This window comes from Setaria italica, chromosome I, assembly GCF_000263155.2.
Source record: "Setaria italica strain Yugu1 chromosome I, Setaria_italica_v2.0, whole genome shotgun sequence".
Lineage (NCBI taxonomy): Eukaryota > Viridiplantae > Streptophyta > Magnoliopsida > Poales > Poaceae > Setaria > Setaria italica.
This window is the reverse complement of record NC_028450.1, coordinates 30,152,239-30,176,828: the sequence shown is the minus strand read 5'-3', so window position 1 is coordinate 30,176,828 and position 24,590 is coordinate 30,152,239. Positions and strand designations below refer to the sequence as shown.

The 24,590-nt window shown below is 44.9% G+C and overlaps 3 protein-coding genes across 3 annotated transcripts; 2 read left to right on the top strand and 1 right to left on the bottom strand.

Moving 5' to 3' along the window:
• The first annotated feature begins 229 nt into the window (after positions 1-229).
• On the top strand, positions 230-3,426 carry LOC101756527 (serine/threonine-protein kinase OXI1). The gene has a single exon (XM_004952960.3). The coding sequence runs from the start codon at positions 1,970-1,972 to the stop codon at positions 3,320-3,322; it is 1,353 nt and encodes a 450-aa protein (XP_004953017.1). The 5' UTR covers positions 230-1,969; the 3' UTR covers positions 3,323-3,426.
• A 7,789-nt stretch (positions 3,427-11,215) lies between these two features.
• Positions 11,216-16,704, bottom strand: LOC101756121 (vesicle transport protein GOT1). Its single transcript, XM_004952959.3, has 7 exons — positions 16,495-16,704; positions 13,961-14,045; positions 13,116-13,207; positions 12,929-13,009; positions 12,067-12,164; positions 11,915-11,990; positions 11,216-11,730 (listed from the first exon to the last, which is right to left on the bottom strand). Exons 2-7 carry the CDS (start codon positions 13,986-13,988, stop codon positions 11,698-11,700), a joined length of 408 nt encoding a protein of 135 aa, XP_004953016.1. The 5' UTR covers positions 13,989-14,045; positions 16,495-16,704; the 3' UTR covers positions 11,216-11,697.
• Positions 16,705-21,974: 5,270 nt separating this feature from the next.
• Positions 21,975-23,950, top strand: LOC101755721 (protein FLOWERING LOCUS T). Its single transcript, XM_004952958.2, has 4 exons — positions 21,975-22,175; positions 23,029-23,090; positions 23,197-23,237; positions 23,635-23,950. The coding sequence occupies exons 1-4, from the start codon at positions 21,984-21,986 to the stop codon at positions 23,862-23,864; spliced, it is 525 nt and encodes a 174-aa protein (XP_004953015.1). The 5' UTR covers positions 21,975-21,983; the 3' UTR covers positions 23,865-23,950.
• The last annotated feature ends 640 nt before the right edge of the window (positions 23,951-24,590 follow it).

The window sequence follows — 24,590 nt, the reverse complement described above, 5'->3', positions numbered from 1 at the left end:
CTAGTAGAGTTGGCATATGATTTCTGCCCAGTGCTTTCTGTATCATCTGGTAAACTGGGAGTGTACAATGCCCATGAATGAGACCATGAGTGTGCTAGATACTATTTCTTGGTGGCCTTCCTAACTACTTTTACTGGTAAATGGCAAGTTCGCTATCTGCAAGTGCAGTAGCATTGAGCAAGGTGGTGACCATTTTTTCATATCGTAATAGTACACACTTCTGGTAATAGAGATCGGGAACCTATACTTGTTATGTGCATTCCGAACTAACCCCAGGATGTATTTTCAGAATGATAATTCTTCTCATACTGGTGAGATGGTGGGCTCTTCAACTGGAAAAGGTGGAGAATGAGCATCGGTTGCTTTTCAAAGGATTGGGCAATTGTACAGATTACAGAATCAGTCATAGTCACTAGTCAGCGCTGGAACCAGGTTCTTCTTTTATCCACATAAGCTCTTTTTCCTGAATTTCCTACAATACCACTGGTATAGATACATTTTACCAGGAATGCCACCCCAGTGTTGCTGTAAATTGCAGATTTTCTAATTTTTATCAATCCTGGGATGGTCACACACTTCTACTGCAAAAACTAACAGCATGGTTCATGACATATTGACATCACGTTTTGTTTTGTTCAGTGGATAGCTTCAAATACAAGAGTATGGCTACTGAACTGAAGATGCTTTATTTCTGGATTTATGGAAAATTTTACTCTGTATTATGCATAGAAACCTTATTAATCTCATGAAAGTATGAAACCTACTTGTAATGAGTCATTGTTTTGCATGTTATATCTCAACACTGATCATTTCGCTGCGATATGAATGGATGAACCTATGCTGAATTAGTGTTTTTTATTTGTAGCTCATTCAACATGTCAATATTTATCATACACAATGTCTATGGATTCGCTGATTTGTTCTGGCTGACTGCCAGTGACCTGTGGATCTCTTAACATATTAAAGCTATCTGAATGAAACGTGCAAAGCCGTTGAAGTCAAATGCTTATTATGCTTTAAGCACCTTTAGGAGCCTAGGAGGTAGCTGAGTAACGAAATGCCTGTTAGGTTGTTTGGACCAGCAGCGAGTACAGCATCACACCTAAACTAACTTTGATCTGATTCGTCCAAGTCCAAGCAGGTCATGAAGCTCTATGCATCCCTTGATCGATCGATCGGGTGACCCAGCTGAAAACAACTTATTGATGGATGCTTGAGCTCACCAGAACCTTCAAGTCTGAACAAGGATCAAAAGTATCCATTCTTTTCGTGTAAAGTGGCTTCTACAAACGGATGATTTACTTGTACGCCAACAGCGATCTTTGCGGCGGTTGAAGCGTACTCCTGAGTTGGCACCAGTAGCTATATCACATGAAGGACGTGAGCTAGCTGCCAGCTCTTTACTGACGTGGCTGGATTAACTATTGAACGAGACGGTGCTTAAGGCTTAATTCCCTCTGGAACTATTGGGCTAGTGGCAGCAACAGATGGCACCTGACGTGACGCCTTTGTGAAATTTGAGGACACTCCGCTGGGTTATCAGTTGCAGTTGGTCTGCACGCTCATGCTCATCTGCCCATGAATCAGCTTCCAGAGCTTCCAGGGACAAGCTCGGGTTCCATGTGAGTTCTTTCCAGATGTGCTCCAGATTTTCCGCCCTGTGACTCAGCCATGGTTTTCCTGTCCGTAAGCTGGATGGCGCGAATATGCTGTATGACAGCGGCTTCTGACATCAAGTAGCACGTGAATTGAGTTGACGAATTTTTGGGAGAAAAGCCATTTTTTCCAGAGGATTTTGAAAAGCAGCATACTTTGTAATTTGGAAAAACAAAAGAAGATCACTTGAAATATAAGCAGACCAACCAAACCGAGAGGAGTTAGTAAATATCAAAACCTAAAACCCTTCAGCTCAACAATACCAGAAGGCAGAAGCAGCTTTGTTCAGCTCTGCTTTCTTCCCACGTCGACCATGGGGAGCATGGCACCTTCGCCGCCGCAGCAGCTGAGCCTGGCGGACCTCAGGGCGCTGTCCGTGCTCGGCCAGGGCGCCAGGGGTGTGGTCTTCCACGTCGTGCCCGTCGCCACCGCCGCCACCGCAGCGGCAGCAGCAGCAGCCGGGGACACCTCCGCCGCGGGCGACCCCATGGCCATGGCGCTCAAGGCCATGTCCCGCGCCGCCGCGCGGCACAAGGGCGCGGGGCCAGGAGGGACGTGCGGCGGCGACGGGCACCGGAGGATCTGGTTCGAGCGCGACGTGCTGCTCGCGCTCCGGCACCCGCTGCTCCCCTCCCTCCGCGGCGTCGTGGCCACCGACGCTGTCGTCGGCTTCGCCATCGACCGCTGCCCCGGCGGAGACCTCAAGTCGCTCCGCCGCCGGTGGCGCGCCGACACGACGTTCCCGGAGTCCGTCATCCGGTTCTACGCTGCGGAGCTGGTGCTCGTCCTCGAGCACCTCCACGGCCTCGGCGTCGTGTACCGCGACCTCAAGCCGGAGAATGTCCTCGTCCAGGACTCGGGCCACATCATGCTCGTCGACTTCGACCTCTCCACCACGCTGCCGCCGCCCCCGCCCCCGCCGCCGCCGGACGCGACCGCGCGACGCGTCAGCTCGCCGTCACGGCCTTCGTCGCGCCACCGCCGCAGGCGCAAGAACAAGAAGGCAACGGCGGCGATGGTCTTGGCGTGCTTCTCCTCCCGCCGCGCAGCCTCGCCAGAGGCTTCGTCTTCCCAGTCCCCACCGTCCACTTCCCTGACCGCCTCGTCGTCCTCGTCCTGCTGCTCGTCGGGCGCGCGGACGCCGGCCAAGTCGAACTCGTTCGTCGGCACGGAGGACTACGTGGCGCCGGAGATCGTGGCGGGCGCCGGGCACGACCACGCCGTGGACTGGTGGGGACTCGGCGTCGTGCTCTACGAGATGCTGTACGGGCGCACGCCGTTCCGGGGCCGGAGCCGGCGGGAGACGTTCCACCGCGTCCTCACCGCGCCGCCGGAGCTGCCCGGCGAGCCGACGCCGCTGCGTGACCTCATCGAGCGCCTGCTCGAGAAGGAACCCGGGAAGCGGCTGGGCGCGCACGGCGTGAAGCGGCACTCCTTTTTCCGCGGCGTGGACTGGGACCGCGTCCTCGACGTGGCGCGCCCGCCGTTCATCCCGGCTCCCGACGACGACGACGTTGGCGGCGCGGGCGTGGAGGCCGAGGCCGGAGCGTTGGACGTGGAGAAGGTCGTGCATGAGGTGTTCGGCACGAGTGGCGATGGTGAGACGCCGCCGACGGATGTTGGCAGCGACGGAGGGAGAGATTACGATTTCTCCATATTTTTCTGAGTTTTTGTTAACTATTTATGCACTTGAAGTTACTACATGCCTGTTATCTGCTTTGCATTCCTGAAAAAAAGAACACGCTTATGCATATGCTTATACCCACTCCCCCCCCCCCCCCCTTCTCATTTGCATAATTTTGAGTTTCCATCAAACCGAGCAATGGCACTCCATGGGTAATAATGGGGGACTTCAACCTCCTCTATAAATGCGAGATTGGATCATTGAGTAATGAGCCTATTTAGAGACGCGCTTATCCAATGTGATCTATCAGAGACCACGCTACAAAATCGTAGATTCACATGGAGTAATGAGCAGCAAAACCGACGCTTGTTAAACTAGACCGCGTATTCTGCAACGCGGAAGGTCATGATCTTTTTGCGTCACATGTCTTACACGCCCTCTCAACGTCCCACTCAGATCACTGCCCCCTGCTTATGTCTAATCAAAGCGGCCCGAGACATCCACGCACTTTCCGATTTGAGGACTTCTGGACGAAACTTCCTCGCTTCAAGGAGATCGTAGCCGAAGCATGGAACAAACCTTGCAATCATCGTGAGCCTTTTCATTGCCTTTGCTACAAGCTGATGCACACCGCTAGCGCACTGAAAGCCTGGAGCCAAAGCTTCTACGCAGATATGCTTAGTTTATACCTACACCCCCCTCTTCTCATTTGCATAATTTTGAGTTTCCATCAAACCGAGCAATGGCACTCCATGGGTAATAATGATGGGCCACCCTGGCGGCAGAACACAGGACATCAACTGGGAGTGCCTAAATTTACCCAGGCTGGACCTACACGGTCTCGACGATTCCTTCTCTGAAATGGAGATCAAGGCGCCTGGCCTAGATGGGTTCACAGGTGTCTTCTTTAAGACATGCTGGGACATAATAAAGGCTGATCTCATTGAGGCAACAAACGACTTCCACAATCTTCGCTGCACGAGTCTACCGTTAATTAATACAGCCAATATCGTGCTCATACAAAAAAAAAAGGAAGGGGCTGAAGCAGTGTCTAATTTTAGGCCTATAAGCCTGATCCACTCCTTCATCAAGATAATTACCAAGGTCCTTGCCATGCGTCTAGCGCCCCGTATGAAATCCATCATATCGCAATCACAATCAGCTTTCATAAAAAAAAGAAGCATCCATGATAATTTCTTGACAGTCCGCAATATGGCGCGACGATTTCACCACCTCAAAATACCGACACTCTCCCTCAAACTCGACATCGCAAAAGCTTTCGACCGGTACGATTGGATTATCTGCTCTCCCTACTTGAGCGACTAGGTTTTCCCCCCACAATGGCGCGACTGGATGGCATCTCTGTTTTACACATCGTCGTCAAGGGTCCTCCTCAATGGGATCCCGAACAGCCCCATCAAGCACCAGCGAGGATTATGGCAGGGTGACCCACTGTCACCACTTTTGTTTGTCATAGCGATTGAGCCGCTTCGTGCCCTCCTAGAAATTTCCTGACCAAACTCAGAGGGAAATGCCTAAATCTGCGAACCTCCATGTACGCCGACGACACAGCCATATTCCTAAATCCGACCAATGATGATATAAGTGCGCTTGCTGACTTACTGACCAAGTTTGGAGAGATGTCGGGTTTGAGAACAAACTTTGAAAAATCGAGCGTGATGCTTATAAGCTGCGAAGGTAACAAGAGCAATATTCCCGATTAGATATTTGGGGCTGCCACTTACGACGACGTGGTTGAAAAGATTAGACTTCCAGTATGTTGTCGATAAGGCGATTAGCAAGCTCACCGCATGGAACGCGAGGAATATGACCATGACGGCACGTCTAGCACTCAATAAATCAGTGCTAACCTCGCTGGCGGTATACCTCCTGTCAGCGCTAGATGCTCCCCAAGAAGTGATGAAGGACGTCGACCATAAACGGAAGAAATTTTTCTGGACCGGAGCTGCAGAAATCACAGGCGGAAAATGCAAAGTTAACTAGGTGCGATCCGCAAGACCAACTAGGCTCGGGGGTGTGGGAATCCTAAACCTCACAAAGTTCGCAAGAGGATTGAGGCTAAGATGGTTATGGCAAGAGTGGAAAGCAGAGCATAAACTTTGGGTGGGATCCGAAGTTCCCTGTAACAATACGGATAAAAAGCTATTTGCCACATGTACCACTATCGATATAGGTGATGGGATGAGGACTTCTTTTTGGAACAGTGGATGGGCACAGGGACAATGACCAAGAGACGTAGCTCCACACATTTATTCCATCTCCAGGAAAAAGAATAGATGTCTGCGGGAAGCACTATATAACAGGAACTGGATTAAGGACATCAACCTTCGGCACCGAGACTTCTCCACGCAAGACCACAAACGGAAGCATGTCCTATAGAAAATTGTACAGCAAGTGGAACTTGGGCCAAGGGCGGTGGATGACATCAAATGGAAACTAAGTGCAGACGGGATTTACTCAGCCAAATCCGCATACAACGCACAGTTCATTGGCTCTACGTACACCAACTTTGATGCACTAATATGGAAAGTTTGGGCTCCTAGAAGCTGTAAGATCTTCTTCTGGTTTGCGATCCAAAGTAGGTTATGGATGACGGATAGATTGTGCAAAAGGGGGTGACCAAATCAACTTAACTGCATGTGATGCCATAATACACAAGAGTCGGCAATGCACCTCTTCACTCAATGCAGGGTGACGCGTAGGCTGTGGGACATGGTGGCGAGTTGGATATCCTATATGGCGATCCAGCCGATGCTATGGGAATAGGTGGAAACTTTGCACCATTGGTGGTCGGCAAGGGCAACAACGCATTGCTCCTCAAGAAAAGACATGCGTTCCATGATCATGCTCGTCTCATGGACTGTATGGAAGGAGAGAAACTCGAGAATTTTCAAGCGGAAGGAATGAACAATCAACATGATTTTCGAAAAGATTAAAGATGAGGCTGCGATGTGGACTACGGCCGGGGCAAAGCAACTTTCTGTTTTGCTCGCCCGCTGTTAATACTTTCCATACAAAGGACTGTAATAGTTTTTTCTTTCCTCTTTGCACTGTCTGGTGCTTTGTATTTGTCCTATCTGGACCCTCTTATTTTTAATATAATTGACAGCTCTCCTGCCCAGTTCGTTTTGAAAAAAAATAATTTTGAGTTTGTACATTACAATGGGAAATGCGCAATAAACTATGTCCAATTCGAAATGCTTGAACTTGATATGAGCAAGTCACTCACACTGTTCCCTATGAAATTCCTATGCTAAACAGCTCCTAAAATTGTGCCATGCCATGCTAAAATGTTTGGAGAGTCACACGGTCATAGTTTGCCTTTTCCCCTTGTGATAAAAAAAGCTTTGGAGAGAGGGAACTGACGGATACGGGATACATGTATCATAATATCACTAGTCCACTACCATAAACCAAGTTGTTTATCACGGTTGGCTTGCATAGGTCTTTTGAGGAATCGATTTGAACTAAATGTGAACTTGGCCATGCATTCCTGTAGATAGATGTGGACATTTGAAAAAAAAAAGGCAGCAAGTCTTGCTATCGTGATCGACTAATCTTTCATATGTACAGCGCACAACTCAGTCCACCGCACGGACATAAATATATTTGGTCACTGGGTGCATATGCCCCCCTTAAATTTGAAAAGAAAACATTGGTTTTACGAAAGGAGAAGCCTATGAGCCCGCTTGTTTGAGAAGCGGGAGGGAAACGAAAGTGGTTTTCGTTTTCTTCCGTGTCTTATTTTTAGCACGTGTCACATCGAATGTTTAGATACTATTTAGGAGTAGTAAACGTAGACTATTTACAAAACCAATTACATAAGTGGAATCTAAACGGCGAGACGAATCTATTAAGCCTAATTAAACCTAATTAATCCATCATTAGCAAATATTTACTGTAGCAACACATTGTCAAATCATGGACTAATTAGGCTTAATAGATTCGTCTCGCCGTTTAGATTCGTCTTATGTAATGGGTTTTGTAAATAGTCTACGTTTAATACTCCTAATTAGTATCTAAACATTTGATGTGACGGGTGCTAAAAATAAGTCAGTGGAAGAAAACGGGGCTTCTGTTAGCTTTGCAAGCCATTGCAAATAAGGTGAAGCTAGTACAACCGGGCAGGCTATCTATATTGCTTATATAATTGTGCGACCCCATATCTGTATTTTTTTTTGCCCACGTCACCGCTATTATAGTATTTCTAGCGTGCATTGTGTGCCACAAAGCAAACATGAAATAGCACGGGCCAATTTTGACCAAACCAAACTGAGCTCGTCAGCCTAACAAAAGGAACCGAAGTCCTCGGTTTGTTTGGTATTAGGTCTTTAGATTTGTAATTGTTATTTTCCTGGATCAGTTGGCGGTGATTTTTTTTAAAGAAAGACACCAAAATAGTGCCTCGTATCTAAAGGAAAACATAATGGCCAGTACAAAAGAACAACTTGACACAAATCGACTTCTAAAAAATAAAAACCGGAAATATTTTTGGTCATCTTCTTTCTTAGATTATTGGCAGCCCACTGGAAGTTGAAAATGCACTGAAAAGACAGTAACACTAGCAAGCTTGGGCGATGCAAAAGGGTTTATAATACTTTAATGGGTCTAGAGTTTGGAAGCTAAACAAGTCATATTATATATATAGATGGTGTGCAAGAGCACACCAATATAGCTTCGTGGGCTGCAGATGTACGTGATGGCTCAAGGCACAGAAGTCATGGGATTATTCCTAATGCTGTAAAAGATGAGATCATTTGCAAGGCCTAATTCGTAAGACTTGAATAGTTCAACGGCGCAGCTGACCAAGTCCCTCCGCCCACGCGCGCAGCTTCGGGTTCGGGAACTCGGGACCCTCGGCACCGGCGCGTATCGTGCGTGCGGCAGCCAGGCCAGCAGCTAGCTGGATGCCTGCATCGGCTCATCGGCGTTCGGCGCGGACGGGGGGCTCCGCACTGTTTCTGATTAGGGACCGTCGAGCAGGGACTGCACCAACCAGACCTGAAATCGTGGCCACACAAGCACCCATTTGCAGGACAAAATGGTTCAAAGATTTCACAGTTTCCAAGTGGTGAAATGTGTCGTTCAAACAAAAGTGTACTGAACGGTTCAGTCTGAACCTACTGCTACCTAATAAAACACACCATCAAAATCACTTTCTATCAGTAGCCAGTCATGGATATTGCCTCAGACATATTTGTAACAAAAGAATGGGGATAAACGAGTGACATTTGCAGTGTAAAGTCATGCTATGATCGTCCATACCTTTTTTTTTCCTGTCTAGATTACGTCAAGCACTCTTTCGTTATAAAATGCATGAGACAACTTCGGTGTGCAGAAGTTGACCTAGGTTAAAAAAAACTTAAGAGAGTAACAAGATCATGCATGCCAAGCCGCAACCAACGGCGGAATCACAGTATAGCTACAAGGCTTGTACTGCTGTGCAGAAAAAGTACAAAAGCTAGCAAAGTAAGAACAACAGTTACTTACAATTTAAGCACAAAAAATACAAAGTTATATATCATATTTCAGAGCCTGTCATATAATCCCAAAACATTATCCAAACAAAGTCTCTGCCAGCAATAAGCTGTGATTTTAGCATAGCAAAAAAAAAGAAGAATATAATGTTCGGTATGCTACCTCTGTTCAAGAATAGAACTATTGAGACGTGTCCTGAATTCGATTCACCCCCAATAAATTTGAACATATTCTAGGCATGACGGCAGCAAGCAAGATCGCTTGGGCATCCCACCTTCCCTAAATGGTTCCTAGCTCCAAGCAATACTATGCCTTCTAGAGCAAATAAAGGAATTAATCCCCACTCACTAAGATACCTCTACCCGACCGAACACTTCATTGCTTTGGTAGTATAGAGTACCTCAAAAGCTATACAGGCATCATCTAATCAGAATCACACGTCATTAAGATGTTATTAGCATAAGTAAACATAAAGCGCCGCTAGAGACACAGGTGCATAACTAGATATGCTAGGCTACTTATTTCCTTTTTTTTTCATTCGTTTCAAAAAAAAATATATAGTGTATGCATCAACTATGCAATTACTATCAAATATAACCATCAACCAAACATCACGATACATGAAGACATACGAAGCTATGTGAAGAAAGCATGCAGCATCGATCGATCTACAAAGTCAAATCATCATGCAAGAAGCATATCACCACAGTAATACCAAAGCTTAGCTTTTGGGCATTAAGCATGAACCTATGAGCAGGAAGCCAGGAACCATGGTGAGAGCTGGATGCAGAGGTTTATCGACCGATTCCCGCGTTGTCTGCAACAAGAAACACTTGAAACCACCACTCCCGGATCAGCACAAGGCAAGGAAGGGATCGATAAACCACTGCGCCCAGACACCACCTGTAGATAAAAGATATAGCCTGACAAAAAAAAAGAAACCTTTGCACCAATGCAAGAAACTGAACCGAAAACAGGGATGGCAGCCAACCAGCCACGGAGCAGCACAAGAAACACCTGCGAGAGATCACATGTAGCCCATATGATGAGTAGATATCTGGCCAGGCTGGCTGCTGGCTGGGTATGCTATGCAAGAGGGAAGCTGGGGTTGGGAGATCTGGATCTGGGATTTATACGCCGTCATTGGGTGGAGGAGGATGTGACGGGGGGGAGGAGACGGGGAAGAGGAGAAAGGGGGGTGGTGGCGTGGTGCCGCTGCGCAGCCCAACAGTGGGTAGGGGTGGGGCACCGTGGTGGGGGAAGAGGACTAGGAATCTTTCTGGTGCTGTGCCTGTGCGGCGGTAGATGAACGAAGAGAAGAACACTGGTGGCGCTCGGGTTTGCTCATCTTTTCTTGGGTGAAAGAAATCGTGGAAGGAGACGAGCTATTGGGCGCGGGGGTCCCTCCATTTGCTCTGGCAATCGGCACTGTCGATGATTGTTGGTTTTGACGCGTTGCGACAAGCCACTGCAGAGCAAGTTGAGTGAGCTCAGCTGGATAAGGACAGGTGTTGCCACTGCCCACTCGCCATCTGGCTCTCTCTTGTTTGGCATGTTCCCTCCGATTTCTTCAGCCAATTGATTGAGGATCAAATCATCATGTATGTGTGCTTAAACTGCCAGGCCTGATTGCTAGAAAAATTTGACCAAGTGGCTTGAACTTGGTGTAAGTTTGAGTTCTTGTAAAATTCTGCTGGAAGAATCAATGGAGTTTGGAGATGACGAGAGGACACATACATGCCAGTGTTGGTAGTGCCAATGGGTTGGGTTGAATAAGCCCTGCACTTTTGCAACTTGATGAATATGATGGCAGGCACCTGAAATATCCCTAACAAAAAAGAAGCATCGGAAGATTCGCTGGCACAATGTTCTACTCAGAAATCATGAGAACGAAATCTTGAAATTTCTCCTCTTCGTCCACTGCTGGAGAGCAAGCAACAAATCACTGTCAGATTAGAAGAATGCGATGGGGACGTGCAAGATCTCCAGTGCAGCATCACTGTGGGTAAAGATAAGGCCCGTCAGATGAAAAGCCTCCGTAACAATCTTCAGACTATGATAGCCCTGGACGTGCTGGCACGTTACGTCAAAAATTCAAGATTCAATGGCAGACATGATTGCGAACGCAAATGGTTTATCAGCAACATAATCTGAACGAGACATGTAGGTAGCACTAGCACATAAGAAGTTCCTGTAAATCACATGACTTACACTGTTCCAGTCATCAACAGCATGACAATAATAAAAGAAAGGGCAGGGGCATCTTGTCCTTGAAAAATCCATGCTAATGCTACCATGTGTCCACCAATTAGTTTAGGCAAAACTATCGTGGCGCAAGTAAGCAGAACGTCGCTATCATGAATGACGTCAGCCGAAAGAATCATAAATGTCACCACCTGTAGACTTCAAACATAGAAAATGACATCTGCAACGAAATTCAAATACCACAGCCGTTTCACCCTGTGAAGGCCATTCATTGGACAAAAATGAATCAAATCACACAGATATTAGTCATCAGGTGAGCCACCAAGCTCCTTGCAAGATTTCTGAATATAGTTTCTTCTACACAAGTTTCTGGCAACTTGCAAGTAACATGGCAAATTGCGTCCAGATCCCAGGAATCGGAAATAAACCAGGTGTGATCACTATAACCCCACAGTTTGTTGTCGGGATGATGAAAGGCAATGAGGTCCTCCTGTTTCAACAAACCGAGCATCCACCATCCAACACCTTTCGAAGCTCTACTTTGTCTAAATATGAACAATAATAAACTACTCAGAACGACTGAATATTAGAATCCACAAAGTATGCATATGCACACAAGACTTGAAAGATCATTTCGAGGCAAGGTGAAGGGTACAGGTGGTTCTTGTATCAGCATCACAACTGCATGCTATATCTTGGCAGTGCAGAAGGTTTCAAGCACGCTTACGCCTCAACTGAGCAAACAGCTGCAGGGATCAGATTAAGGCTCATGCATCAGTTATAATCTAGGATGGCTACTGAAAAAATTCAAGCTCATAAACATTTCTGTTGAGGATATAAGTAACTGTATCAGAAAGACCAGTTAAAATTACTTTTAAAATCCTGTCAAAAAATAACTTTAAAGGTTCCTCCGAGAAATGGAAACTTTACCTGGAATGGATATTGCAGAATCCAACCAATGATAGGTATTTGATATAGGAACGCCTGGATGGGAGGCCCATAACCACTGCAAAATTGGAAACAAATGTCAGTAACAATGAAACCAAGAAACAAATTTAAAATGAGGGTAGTTGGACAAGGACCTGAAGAGCACAAAAGATCCATATAGTTCCATGATTATACCAGCAACAGGCCAACGGACAAAAAGAAGAAACAGACCAATGAAGAAAGGTACAGATCCCTGCAGATAAGAATAACATTATCTCTTTAATGGGTGGGCATGGGACAAATCACTGAGGTCAGCATTTGGAAGAGAAATAATATATTAGCTAAGACTAATCAAGAGGGACATCTTAATACTAAGACACTTCGATTTGCTAGATGGAAACTATTGCCACAGCATGCATTCTGCAACAGTAATACTAATACCCTGCATGTCCTGTACTTGTGCAGGGCTCAACTTTAGCCACATGTTTGTTTGCTCACATGCAATTTTCAAAACCACAAGGCTAGTGATTGCCATGGAGGGAACGAAACCACATCTCAACAATTTCAGTCACTGAGAAGCTGTGATATTACTTTCTTGCTTAAGAAAATATGCCAAGAGAAGCAGTGGCATTAATACGCATAAGGTTAACACCAATTGAAAGTTTGACCAATCCAGAACTAATTTGTTCAAGATGTGGTAGACAAAAATAATTATCATATAACAAATATTTCATGTAAATATAATCTCAAGTCATAATAAACTAACAAACAATTAATAATAATAACAATCCTATGAACATCCTTGCAAGTTGCAACTTATATTTCTAGTTCCTCCATATTTTAACAGCCAATTTCCCAAGGTCAAAACAACCAACCAATTCATACACCTGGAACTTTATCAGTTCAAGAGTGTACAACAAAAGTTTATGTTTCAGAACATGAAATAGAAGCTGGCACAAACAGCGCATAAGCAAACCACAGAGTAGCGGTCCTGTATCTATGAAAGCCTAGAAATACCTTAAGGTTTGCCTTCTTCGTGAAAAGTTGCCACATAGATTGCCATCCAAGTAATAGGCCCACTCCAGTCAAAAAGAAAATCTAGTAGAATGTAGAAACAATGTAGGAGAACGTGAGGAACAAGTCATGCTAACTTCATTGGATACATAGTTTTATAATACAAGGACTGTGAATTATAGTATCATACATTACCCAGAGCCAACAAGCCCCTATCGAAGAAAAGGATAACACCAAGGAACGAGAATAGGATGCCAAATCCCACCAGACCTATGCCAATCTCTTCATATTGAAACATGGGGAACAAAATGAAAATCATTAGCATCATCTTAGATGGAAAGAAGAAAACAGTAGATCAGTGAATAGGAACAAGTGAAACTTTTTTTTGTAACTGAACGCAACTTCTAGTAGATCAGTGAATAGGAACAAGTGAAACTTTTTTGTAACTGAACGCAATTTCTATTGCACATACGATATACTGGTTCTCTTTATTTTACTGAATATACATGCTCAGAATCTCAACTCAGCAAGCCCTGGCCTGTCATGTTGTTTTCAAATATATCCAGTCAGGTTTCTGATTCTCAACAAATTCAATGTAAACACAAAACATGTCAAGGAAAAGGTCTGAGAAATTTTACAGTATGCAACAAGTAATATAAGGTGCTCCCTGTGTTGAAAGTATAATGCACAGTTCAGCACAATCTCCAAGACTGCTGATTTCTCTTATAATATCATTGCAACAATATTATGATCATTTGAAAGTACTTTCAAACATGAATCAGACGGTACCATTTCGTTATCCTACTATCAAAATATGGAAGACATAGTTGATCAAAGACTAATAAGTTTGAATATTGGAATGTGTGCATGCCTTATAGGGAGTAGCAGTCTAGTACTCTCTACTCAATCTTTTCATTGCATGCAGTAGAACGAAAGAGAGTTCTCATTATTTCTTCTGAATATGTAAACAGGAAGGGCCAATGGAAGTGCTTTAATTACTTGCAGCAAGTAACAGTATTGAGAATAGAACATTACTTTTGATCTCACTGATCTCGTAGGCCATTGCCTTGGCAGTTGAAGATAGCAATACAGTTTCACTTCAATCGACCACTAACTCAACCTGCACAAGATACCGAGCATTGATTTCTTAGAAGGTAATCCAGTCAATAACTCAAGAAATGGAAAACACATAGCACTTCAATATTGCCACTTTAACACAGACCAATTTAATGCTCTTAGTAAATAACACTATAAAGTATACTCCATGGCCCCTGTTTTCTTGCTTCCTCTCATGCTCACGACTAACCACCAGGTGATAGCCCAGGTGGAGTCAGCTACTAAGGATGAGGAACTAGGTCATAGATGAGAAGGACAACTAGATGAGAACTAGCTTGATTTTTTCTTGATCAACTGAGAAGACTGACGTGACCTTATATAAGTCCGGACTCCGGATGCCCCTAACAAACAAAGCTAATCCAATCCTCACATTGACTTCCCCGTACTCAAAGTGAGTTGTCTAAGTGCTCTCCCCTTTAGGCTTTGAACCTGGAGCTAACAATATTATCTCATTTCTAGCTAGCGTTCCCATCTCTAATCATATCACTCTAACTATATCATCTCCTTTCATATGTCAAGGGGGCTATGCTGGCCATGGCCCTCTTGATCCACACCCATGACACATACCAAGGATCACGGTCTGGGTTATCTTTAGTTGGTCCAAAGCGCATCTCGTCTGAACTACCATAATGCACTAGATATGAGATGTCTAGTTGGGAAGAAAACGAGCACAACCGGGGCCAGAGCAATGTGACAGTTTGCTTAGGTATTTTACTAACACAGAGAAATTGATGAGTGATTTGCTAAAGTGGCACTTCGGCAATGATATGCCGCTATGTTTCTCCTAACAAGCAGTGCAAATTACAGAAATGGGCATACCCAATGCTAAAATCTCGCACATAATGTGGGGTCTAAAGAAGGAATTCTGGGTAGCCTTACCCTTACTTTATTTTGCAAGGAAGCTCATTCGAACCAAGGACCTCTAGGGCATAAGTTGAGATATTTTACCACTGCACCAGGTCCATCCTTATTGAAAATTGTAGAAATGATAATAAAACATGTCTAAATAAGTGGTTGCCCAAGGCAGCCATATAGTTTGCCTACGTGCTAGGTAATACCATCCCCCCTAGCCCCACCTTAGCCAATCTCATGGCCAATTAGTTTATAAGACACTGGTCCGTCGCCTGACCACCAACTACAAGACCACTGATCTACACAGACAACAAGTATTAGTCACAACCGAGAAGGCTACAACTTCTAATGGTGAGAAATAACAGAAGATGCTCTTCATTGCAGAAAGTGGGGGCTACACAATGAAGAAACAACCCATGCAAAATGCATTGCTAGCTGCACCGTTCATCTTCATATTTGCATATATTTGCAGAGTAGCTTTAATTTGAAATTTGGATAGCTACTGTACCAGAACTAACATGTACACTAACTCTGAAATGTTTGAAAAGAAAAATCTGCAAATAAAAGTAAGCTTCATATCCTCCCACAGAATAATCATCATAAGTCAATAGCTTGAGGATGGTGCAGAACTGTAGTGCATGATTTTTACTGCAAGAGTTACATGATTGGATGCTAGCCAGAAAAACCCAAACATTGAATTTGTTAATCGTTCTAAAATATAATTCAAATATAAATATGCTTTAAAAATAATATCCATGCTTGTCTGCTTGTTACTGCCTTATCCTACATAAAGTTTATAGTAAGCTCCTGCTGTGTGGACAACCCAGTCTGAGCTTTCTAGATGTGCGATGGTTATGCTCGTTTTCTGGACTCTTCAGAGTAAAATTTCCCAGGATGCCAAAAGCTATGGGGAAAAAAGAAACAGAATACACCAAATCACTAGCTGTTATGTAATACAGCAGGGACAACATAACTCAGATAATTTGCAACAGCAAACTTCAATGAGTGGCAGTATGAGTGACACCTCACTCTTTACAAATGTAAGATCCACTGTAGGATTTGAATTTTGAAGATCATGTTAAGTGGTCAGGAGGGCAAAATGTGAACTAATCTGGACCTAGGTAAGTCCAAACAAAATGCAGTCATCACATCAGAAAGCTTTCCGCCAACTATCATAGCTCCACGCAGCCCAATTTTTTTCTGAAGACATATAACTTGGCAATGACTTGGCTTCCAAGGGAAGAGCAGTTGTCGAAGGCACGTGCCAATTCACAAACGGTACCATACAATGCCAAAACAAATTTCATTTGGGCAAATTCTACGCATCACCAACGCTAGGGCAGTTGACTTTCAGCTAATATGTGATGATCCCAGCATGGATTCCCATGCTCTGGCGATTCACACGCCTAAACGTTGCACATCACGGCGCGGCCACGGTACCAGCACGGCAACGCAAACAGAATAGCAGCACGGCACGGATGGCAGCAAGCGGCGGGGACCGGGGACAACCTAGTCACGTGCACAGCAAACAACGCCGGATCGGGCTGCGCAGGCCGCGGAGAGCGGGGATATTGGGGGAATGGTGGAGGATTAGGGCTTGCCTGCCGACGAAACCGGCTTCCCCGGACGGCGAAGCTGGAGGGAGACGAGACCCCGCCGCGAGCCTGAGTGCGGCCGTGGATGACGCCGAGAAGGACCCCGCGCGCGGTGGCCGCCGCCGGGTCGCCGGCTTTGGGTGGTGGCGGTGGGCGGTGGTAGAGAGATCGGAGGGGATGGGGAGCGCTCAGCGGAAGGAAAGCGAAACAGCCAGACAGGGCAGCGCTGGGCTTCTGGCGGGTGGGTCCGGCACCCGGAGAGTGGGAGACCGCGTGAGCGAATGGGCCCGGATCAAACTGGGCCTTTCCTTAGCCCACGGGTTTCTCTGAAAAAGAAAAAAGAGCGCGCGCGCGCGCACAACGCAAAAGGCGTCACTGTTCAGAGTTCAGAGTTCAGCAGTCCAACACATGATGGACGACGCATCTCTTTTATTTTGAACTAAAGGACGACCATCTCTCTCTTTGACGCTTCCGTCAGCATATCAAACCAAGATCTCCGCGATCGTCTCTTTTGCCAACGTGAGCAGCGGATTCCATCGCATTTCGCTGTACCGAGACCTAAATCTGGACGAGGGGGTTTGCACTTTGCAGGCACATTTCGAGCAAGCCGACGATGATGGCAAAAGTCCACGCCGCCGCGGCGGCCGCGGGGACTTAGTTTACTCCCAACTGCGCCGCTCGCGTACACCATTCCCTCCCTTTCGACCATCGCCGTCAATCTTTGCATACATTCCTCACCTTTTAGAGAGATGCGATCGTAAAGCTCGCGATGCTGGCCTAACAAGCCAATCATGGAGTCTTTGTCAGCTCACTCCTCTTCACTGTCCTTTTTCACTGTCCTAGCTGAATTGCTGATTGCTAGTCAATGCATACTATATACAATGCTGCATGGATCGAACAGTTTGATTTCATCAAGAAATTGAAGAGGAATATGTATGATTGCAGCGCATCGATCTTGTTAGTGCCGTCGTGCTTGGAATCCAGCGCTGTTCGCAAAGTGTGCTAGATGCTGACGATGCTGGCTGAATTATATGATTGCAACTAACTGATCCGCAAATGCAGTGGGGGAGGGTGTAGATATATGGGGAACCATTTGGTGAACTTTTGGGCAAAAGGGAGGTATCCAACTTTGCTGCTTTCAGTTTTCTGTGCGGCAACTTGGATGCACACAGGAGATGGACTGATGATTGGACAGTAGCTAGAGCTTCATGCCCGGGCGTGCGGCTCTTCAGCTTGAATGCTTGATGGCACGCTACCTTCCCTTTTGACCGGAATCATATCTGCACATGATGTTTGGAAAATCTGGCCGAAATGTGCTCGTTTCATCAGGGTAGCAGCAGATTGTTTTCAGGTAAATATAAGCATCGTATCGCCTCTCGCATCGACAGCGATGGTTAGATCGTGTCGTCGATCGTGTGAGGAAGGAATGATAGGTCGGGCAGATACGCATGCGCGGCTGGGTGCTCACACGAGTTCTTGTCTGGAAACAGACGGTGTACCATCCCATGGCTGCTGCTTTACAGTCTCAGATGATGCGAAACCGCACATGGGCGGGGTCCGATCCCTTTCTTTCTATATAGGCCCAAGTTGCTAGCTATGTCGTTGCGACCCGGCCTGGGACGACGACGACGACCATTACCGGCTGCGTGCGCTGAACCGCGGCCGACAGTGGTTTCAGACAGTGATGATCGGCCATGACGCAGATGTGTCTCAACCCTGAAATGCAACACAGGTGGTTGTAGGCAGGCCCACAGGTCGGCCAACACAGATGGTAGTACCCGGTGTTCTATGACACAGCCTGATCGAGCTCTTGCACATTCTCTCGTTCAGCTCTCGTTGTCATCTTCATTAGATGTTTGCTTTACTGCCACAGCTCTAGACATAGCGTATAATTTATGTACATAACAAAAGCTATGGATCTAGAAAATCCAAAACAACACGACATACAGTTTGAAACAGAGGGAGTACGGCAACATCTACAAGCAAGAGTTTCCACAACACTTTAATCTTCTAGAGCGAACAAGTTAGCACAAGATCAACAGGTTATGAACTACAAGTTCTGTACTTCTGTAAGAGGGATCAATGGTATGTATAGTAAGCATGCTGATGCCTTGTAGCAATATACAAGTTGCAAGTCTTGAACAGATACAGCATGTTACATATACCTGATTTCCCTGAAGAAGAAAAAGATACATATGCAGATTCCCTATGCTACATTTTGCTTTCAATAATACAAAGCATGACCAAAGCCTTTGTTCTCTAGTCGTCTAGATTATTCTGTGTTACATCATCTTTGCACGCTAGACTGGCTACATAGCCATTTTAGTTGTGCGTAGCACCACTAGCCACTGCCGACATGGCTAGTTGGCCTTGGCCGGTACACAGGAGAACGCTCCAGAATAGCCTCCGTCCGCGCCGATTTCGGAAACGGTGGTGCAGCTTTTATCGGATACCATGGCATGCATGCCGTGTGAAAGGATACGAGATGTGCGCCACCGCTGACTTGCCTCCAGCCTCTCCAGGCTCCAGGTCTATAGGAAAGTGATAAGATCACGATGCCACGCCACGCCACGCCACGCCAAGGTAGCAGCAGCACACTGGGGTGAATGGCGTAGCAGCAAGCGATCATGTTCATATCCATCCATGGCGTCTGGCACTCGGCTCGAAACACCGGCGCCACACTCCATTCCATTCATGGACAGCGCTGAGGGCTGAGGCGAACCTGCAACTTGCACAGCACGTCTACCAATGCCGCACGTACGCCGCCCCCCATGGCACCCATCTGCTTAGCTCTGGAGTAGTTAGCAGCCGTTGCTTTCAGCAAAGAGGCAGGAGAATACCGGCCGGTAGATCAAGGTGGCGTTTCCAGAAGGATTCGCGTTCTCCACCGGATTCCGAGAGCGATCTTGATCGGCTCAGCAGCCGCTGTTGCTCTGCAGGCAGTGACAAGATAAAGCAGGTAGTAGGTAGACGACGGCAGCGGTGTATGTTAGGTACGTAGAGAAGAATAGAAGATGGTATATACCAGCAGTACCTGAAAACTGCCATATATGTTAGGTTGTTACTCGTACCAGAATTCGCAATTCAAGGGTTGATCAAACAACTTGCAATGTCGACCAGAAACTTGAAACCTGTAATATCTGTGGCTGAAGCTGCTCGGTGCTACTAATTTCTTCAGGAATCCTACCAACTTCGCGAGAGCATTGTCAGGGTGCAGCAATCTAGCACATCTTTGGTGGAGGTTTCCTGTTTCTGGAAATTGTTCAGTGCTCAATACCGTCCAATGCAATTCCGGCGCTCCAAGTTTCTCTGTCAAATGTCCGTTTCCAAGCTTTGACAACCCATGTGAAGTACATCCTTTTTCCAAGTTGCATTCACCCTTGGAGTGGCTGGACCAATGGGACATGCTCACGTGAAGAGAAGAACTAATTTATTCGCTGGTCAAGGATCAACAATGTGCAATGAACCGAAAAGGGTTCCATAGATTCCAGTCATTTCGCTAACTTTGCGTCCGTAACCCGTGCACCATCATGTCAACTAAACCCTTTCAGTTCCATGTTCGGAACTCGCTTAAGTGGCTGAAGGTCTGGTATTAAGGATTGGGAAGCAAGTTTCTACCTCTTAGCATAAACTTTTAAGGCAGAGTAGAGCTTCTCTGATCGAATTTGAGCTTCTTGACACAATGCAACTAGTTTCATCTTTCAGGCTTTCGGTGCAGAGCTGAAACATGGATACCTGATAGCCTGCACAGTGCAAGTAAGCAGAGAATGCAATATCAGAAGAATACAGTTCACACAAAATCTTGCATGAAGTACAAGAACAAAACGAGATTCTATGGTCCCTTAGTCGAGATCATTGTATACCTTATCTGTCGCAGCTTTGCCTCCTCTTTTATCTTTGAAGACCATATCAGCTGCCGTAGACAGTTTATTTTCACTGAAAAAAGATCAATAATTGGGAGCAGAATCTTTCATAATTTATTGTGGCACAAATTTGGGAGGCAACATAGGTTAAAAGCAAATGAGTTTCGCCATAATTCAACTAAACTCGCACTTGGAGCCCCTCCTCTGAAGATCATACTCCGCAGTTACACTAGAATAGAAGAGATGTGGTTGTATGCCTGCATTTGCAAAACATGCTCATTAGACACCAGAATATGTAGCTTTCAAACAGTGATCTGGAAATTTACACTCGTGATTAATCAACTTGTATTAACATGTCTTCAGGTAGATCCTAAACACTATGGAGTGCATAGTCAAGAGTGGCTCTCAGAAAGCCTATGCTAAGGTACACAGTTACATGCAGAACTTTCTGAAACACAAAGTGATGTACGGTAACATTATAATATGGAAACAGAACAAAAGGGAAGTAAATTCTAAGGAGGAAAAATCAAATGGATTTATGGATTTATACATTTAGTGGCACATTTGTTCTGAAAAATACAATTTCAGAATACATAAAGATTATCTTTGACCACAAACTAATGTTGGCAGATCAGAATAGATCATAAAGGAATCCATTACTAACATATCATATTTGCAGTATCAATTGCTAAGAAAGAATAAAGCTCAAATCCCCCATCTTTACAGATATAGAAAAAGAGAGCTGTTTCTCAGTGGCAAATTTGCATCATGATTGATAGAGTGAGTGTTGACACCCCACATAACAATCGTTAAACAAAAAGTAGCAGTTCCTACTTAATATTTGCAGGATGACCTGAACATGATTCTGAATTCTCGATGACAGCATGCAGTGAGATAGACCATACACTTGTACCACAAATTAGCATCTTGGGCATCTAATTATTGAAATTATTATCTTAGGAGCAGACACCGAACAATTGATGCATTTGTGCAGAAAATCCCCCACCACCTTTTATCATTGCAGTATAGTATGCTCGTTCCACCAAGCTTCTACTTGTCAAGAAAACCTCTTGGTTATTCATATTACTTGGAGTCGGAGAGTCCATTCTTGTAAAAGTGCCATCAACACACAATCATTTTTCAACATGTTACAGAGCAGAAAGACAGAAAGATAAGAACCATTAAGGCTAAATGTTGGTCGTGCGGCCTATTTCAAAAAAAATCTGAGAATGAAGACACTAAGGGGTTAGTCTGGGAGATAACAGATAAGTCAAAAGGCAATCTACTTTTTTGCTACGAACAACTATTTATTAGACTCTAGATATAGGGAATAAGTGAATGCGATGCATTAGATTTTATTCACCTACGTGGAATTGCAGTGAGCACTCCTTCCATTGGTGTAGGCGCAGAGGGTGGACAACTCGAAATATTTCGAGTGATGGCAACCCATATCATTCTTTACAGCATAAAGCAAGATACCATGGCGTCCAGAGTATGTTTCAGTCATCATGAACGGTACATCATTGGGGACCGGGAGTATATATAGAGCACCAGCCTGCACTCTTCACTTCACCCAAGTTCACCCTTCAGGCCAAGTTAGCTCGTCTTGAAGATTGCCAATCGTAGCTAACCATGTCAAGGGACCCACTTGTCGTTGGAAACGTAGTTGGAGATATCTTGGACCCATTTATCAAATCAGCATCACTCAGAATCCTATACAACAATAGGGAACTGACTAATGGGTCAGAGCTCAAGCCGTCACAAGTAGTCAATGAACCAAGGATTGAGATTGCTGGGCGTGACATGAGGACCCTTTACACTTTGGTGAGTTCATAACCACATGTCTACCTCATTGCAGCATGCTAGGATTTTAAACTATAGTAAATTTCACTTTGTGCCATATAAATTGTATTTTGTTTGGACCTGGTTTAGCACACTTTCTTTTTACACATGATGAGTTATGCCTTTGCACTAGGGTACACCATGAAACCTATAGAGAACTCATGAAGTCTCATAGAACCTAAATGAAACCTCATGAATCATGATCAAAATTCATGAGGTCTCATGTGAATTCACTCGTATTTCAAAAAGTTTCAGTATCTATAGATCATTGAAAGCCATGAATGTTGACCTTTGTAGATTAGAAAGCTGTTAATGCTGATTTAAAAAAATAAAGTTTGTACTTCCACATTTTGGTTCAAATATAAGCTATAGAGATGTCCACCTTTTTTTTGGCTAGTGTCAGCAAATATACCAGCATGTTTGGACGCAGGACACTGATCGAGAATCAATATTATAGACATGTATCCAGCTACCTAGTATTTAAAAACCCCGAACCATGATGATTACCTCCAGCAGCAAAATGTTACAAATGTGAATATTATAAATATCTTACATTAACAGAAGCCACTAACGTTTGAGTAGATAAGTTCAGAACACTTCAATTTGTTTGACAAAAGTGTCAAACTATTCGACAGCTCATATGGCTCAGAATCTAATCGTATATTAATATTAATATAAATAACACTGTAAAATGCCTTAGACGACAGGCAAATGTAGTGTCATTTTAAAATAAAGGTATCTGCATCAGCACCATTTACTGCTTGGTTTAGTAAACCCCCATATGCATGAAGCTTTAATGTTTATGTTTCTAAAGAAAATAACAACTTACCACTAGGTGATGGTGGATCCTGACTCACCGAGTCCAAGCAATCCAACCAAAAGAGAATACCTTCATTGGTAAGACCTGAAAAAAATGTGATGAATGAATTTACTGTTACTTGTGAATTCTGCTAAAACAACAAGGAGGAAAAAGAATTACTTATGGTGACAATCATGCATGCAGGTTGGTGACAGATATTCCAGAATCAACAAATGTAAGCTTTGGTGAGTTGCTCCCCTGTCTCCTACGTCTCATATTCACTATTTGAATGTTCATTTCCAACAAAGTCAACAGAATAAACCATGCAGTGCTTTTTTACACCCAAAGAATGCAAGCTATAACTGGTGAAAAGGTGTACGCATTAGTTACTATTTACTAAAGACTAAGCGTATATTCACAGACTTACAAATTTTGTTCCAGATAAATATTTGAATAACTGGCAAGCTGGTGCACCATGACTATCTATTAGCATTTGGCAATGTCTAGTTTCGGTGTGGACTAATTTATGTTAAACTTTTAACCCTGAAAAGGCCAAAGACATCTTAAGTAACAACAGTTCTAAACTTGGGAACATATATGCATGAACTTGCTCTGATAAGTTCTATTCGAACTATATTTCAGGAAATGAGGTAGTAAGCTATGAAAGTCCAAAGCCAACTGCTGGAATACATCGCTTTGTCTTTATCCTCTTCCGCCAATCCGTCCGGCAGACTATTTATGCACCAGGATGGAGACCAAATTTCAACACAAGAGACTTCTCAGCACTTTATAATCTAGGACCACCCGTGGCCTCAGTGTTCTTCAACTGCCAAAGGGAGAACGGGTGTGGTGGCAGACGATACATTAGATGATATTGCAACAATAACCTCTTCTACAGGAGGACTGACGGAATTCCGTATCAGCATGCCGGAATGCCGGATTAACTGGTATAGCTTCCCTGCCCTGCCATGAACCGTCGTGGCACCATGCCCGGCGCACCACCGCTGCCGCCTGCCGGCCGCGGTCGCCGGACCCCACACGGCGGCGCCCACCCTCGGCATTGTACCAGGCAAAACAATGCCGTGGCCTGTAGGTTGCCGCGCAGCGGCATTTCATGGCTCGTACCAGGCAAAACATTGCCGCTGTGTTGGTTTAATGGCTCGTGTCCCGGTTTAAAACTGCGATTTTTTCCCCATGTTTCCGACTGAATTAACTGTTTCCTAGGTAAATCAGAACAACAGGAAAAAAAATGCCTATAAAAAAGGTCGGATTTGTTGCTAATGCCTCGCTGTATGCACGAGTTCTCATTTGATGTGTACTGGCCACCGCCGCCTATGGCTCATGGCTGACACCAACTCTGATTGCTAATGCATGAACCAAATTGAAGCTCCGACGTTGCTGCATAAGTTCTGTGTCTACCCAGTATAGTCCGTGCAAGGCTCAGATAATCCACCCCCCTGCTCCTCGTACAAAAGGATAGGCAATCTGTGCACTGATTTTCACACCCCCAGAAGCTGTTTCAGAGCATCACAGCGTGGAGAAGATTCGAAGAAGACTAGCATCCTACCGATTCATAAACAGGGGTAAACAAAAATCAA

Bases quoted from the DNA above. Each gene is read 5' to 3' on its own strand.
- LOC101756527 (XM_004952960.3), top strand. From the start codon at position 1,970: ATGGGGAGCATGGCACCTTCGCCGCCGCAGCAGCTGAGCCTGGCGGAC.
- LOC101756121 (XM_004952959.3), bottom strand. From the start codon at position 13,988: ATGGCCTACGAGATCAGTGAGATCAAAA. The intron at 13,010-13,115 runs GTATGATACTAT...ACATTCTACTAG, and splicing joins GCTTGTTGGCTCTGGGTAAT to ATTTTCTTTTTGACTGGAGT. The intron at 11,731-11,914 runs GTAAAGTTTCCA...TGATCCCTGCAG, and splicing joins TTCTGCAATATCCATTCCAG to CTGTTTGCTCAGTTGAGGCG.
- LOC101755721 (XM_004952958.2), top strand. From the start codon at position 21,984: ATGTCAAGGGACCCACTTGTCGTTGGAAACGTAGTTGGAGATATCTTG. The intron at 22,176-23,028 runs GTGAGTTCATAA...ACTTACCACTAG, and splicing joins TGAGGACCCTTTACACTTTG to GTGATGGTGGATCCTGACTC. The intron at 23,238-23,634 runs GTGAGTTGCTCC...ACTATATTTCAG, and splicing joins ATCAACAAATGTAAGCTTTG to GAAATGAGGTAGTAAGCTAT.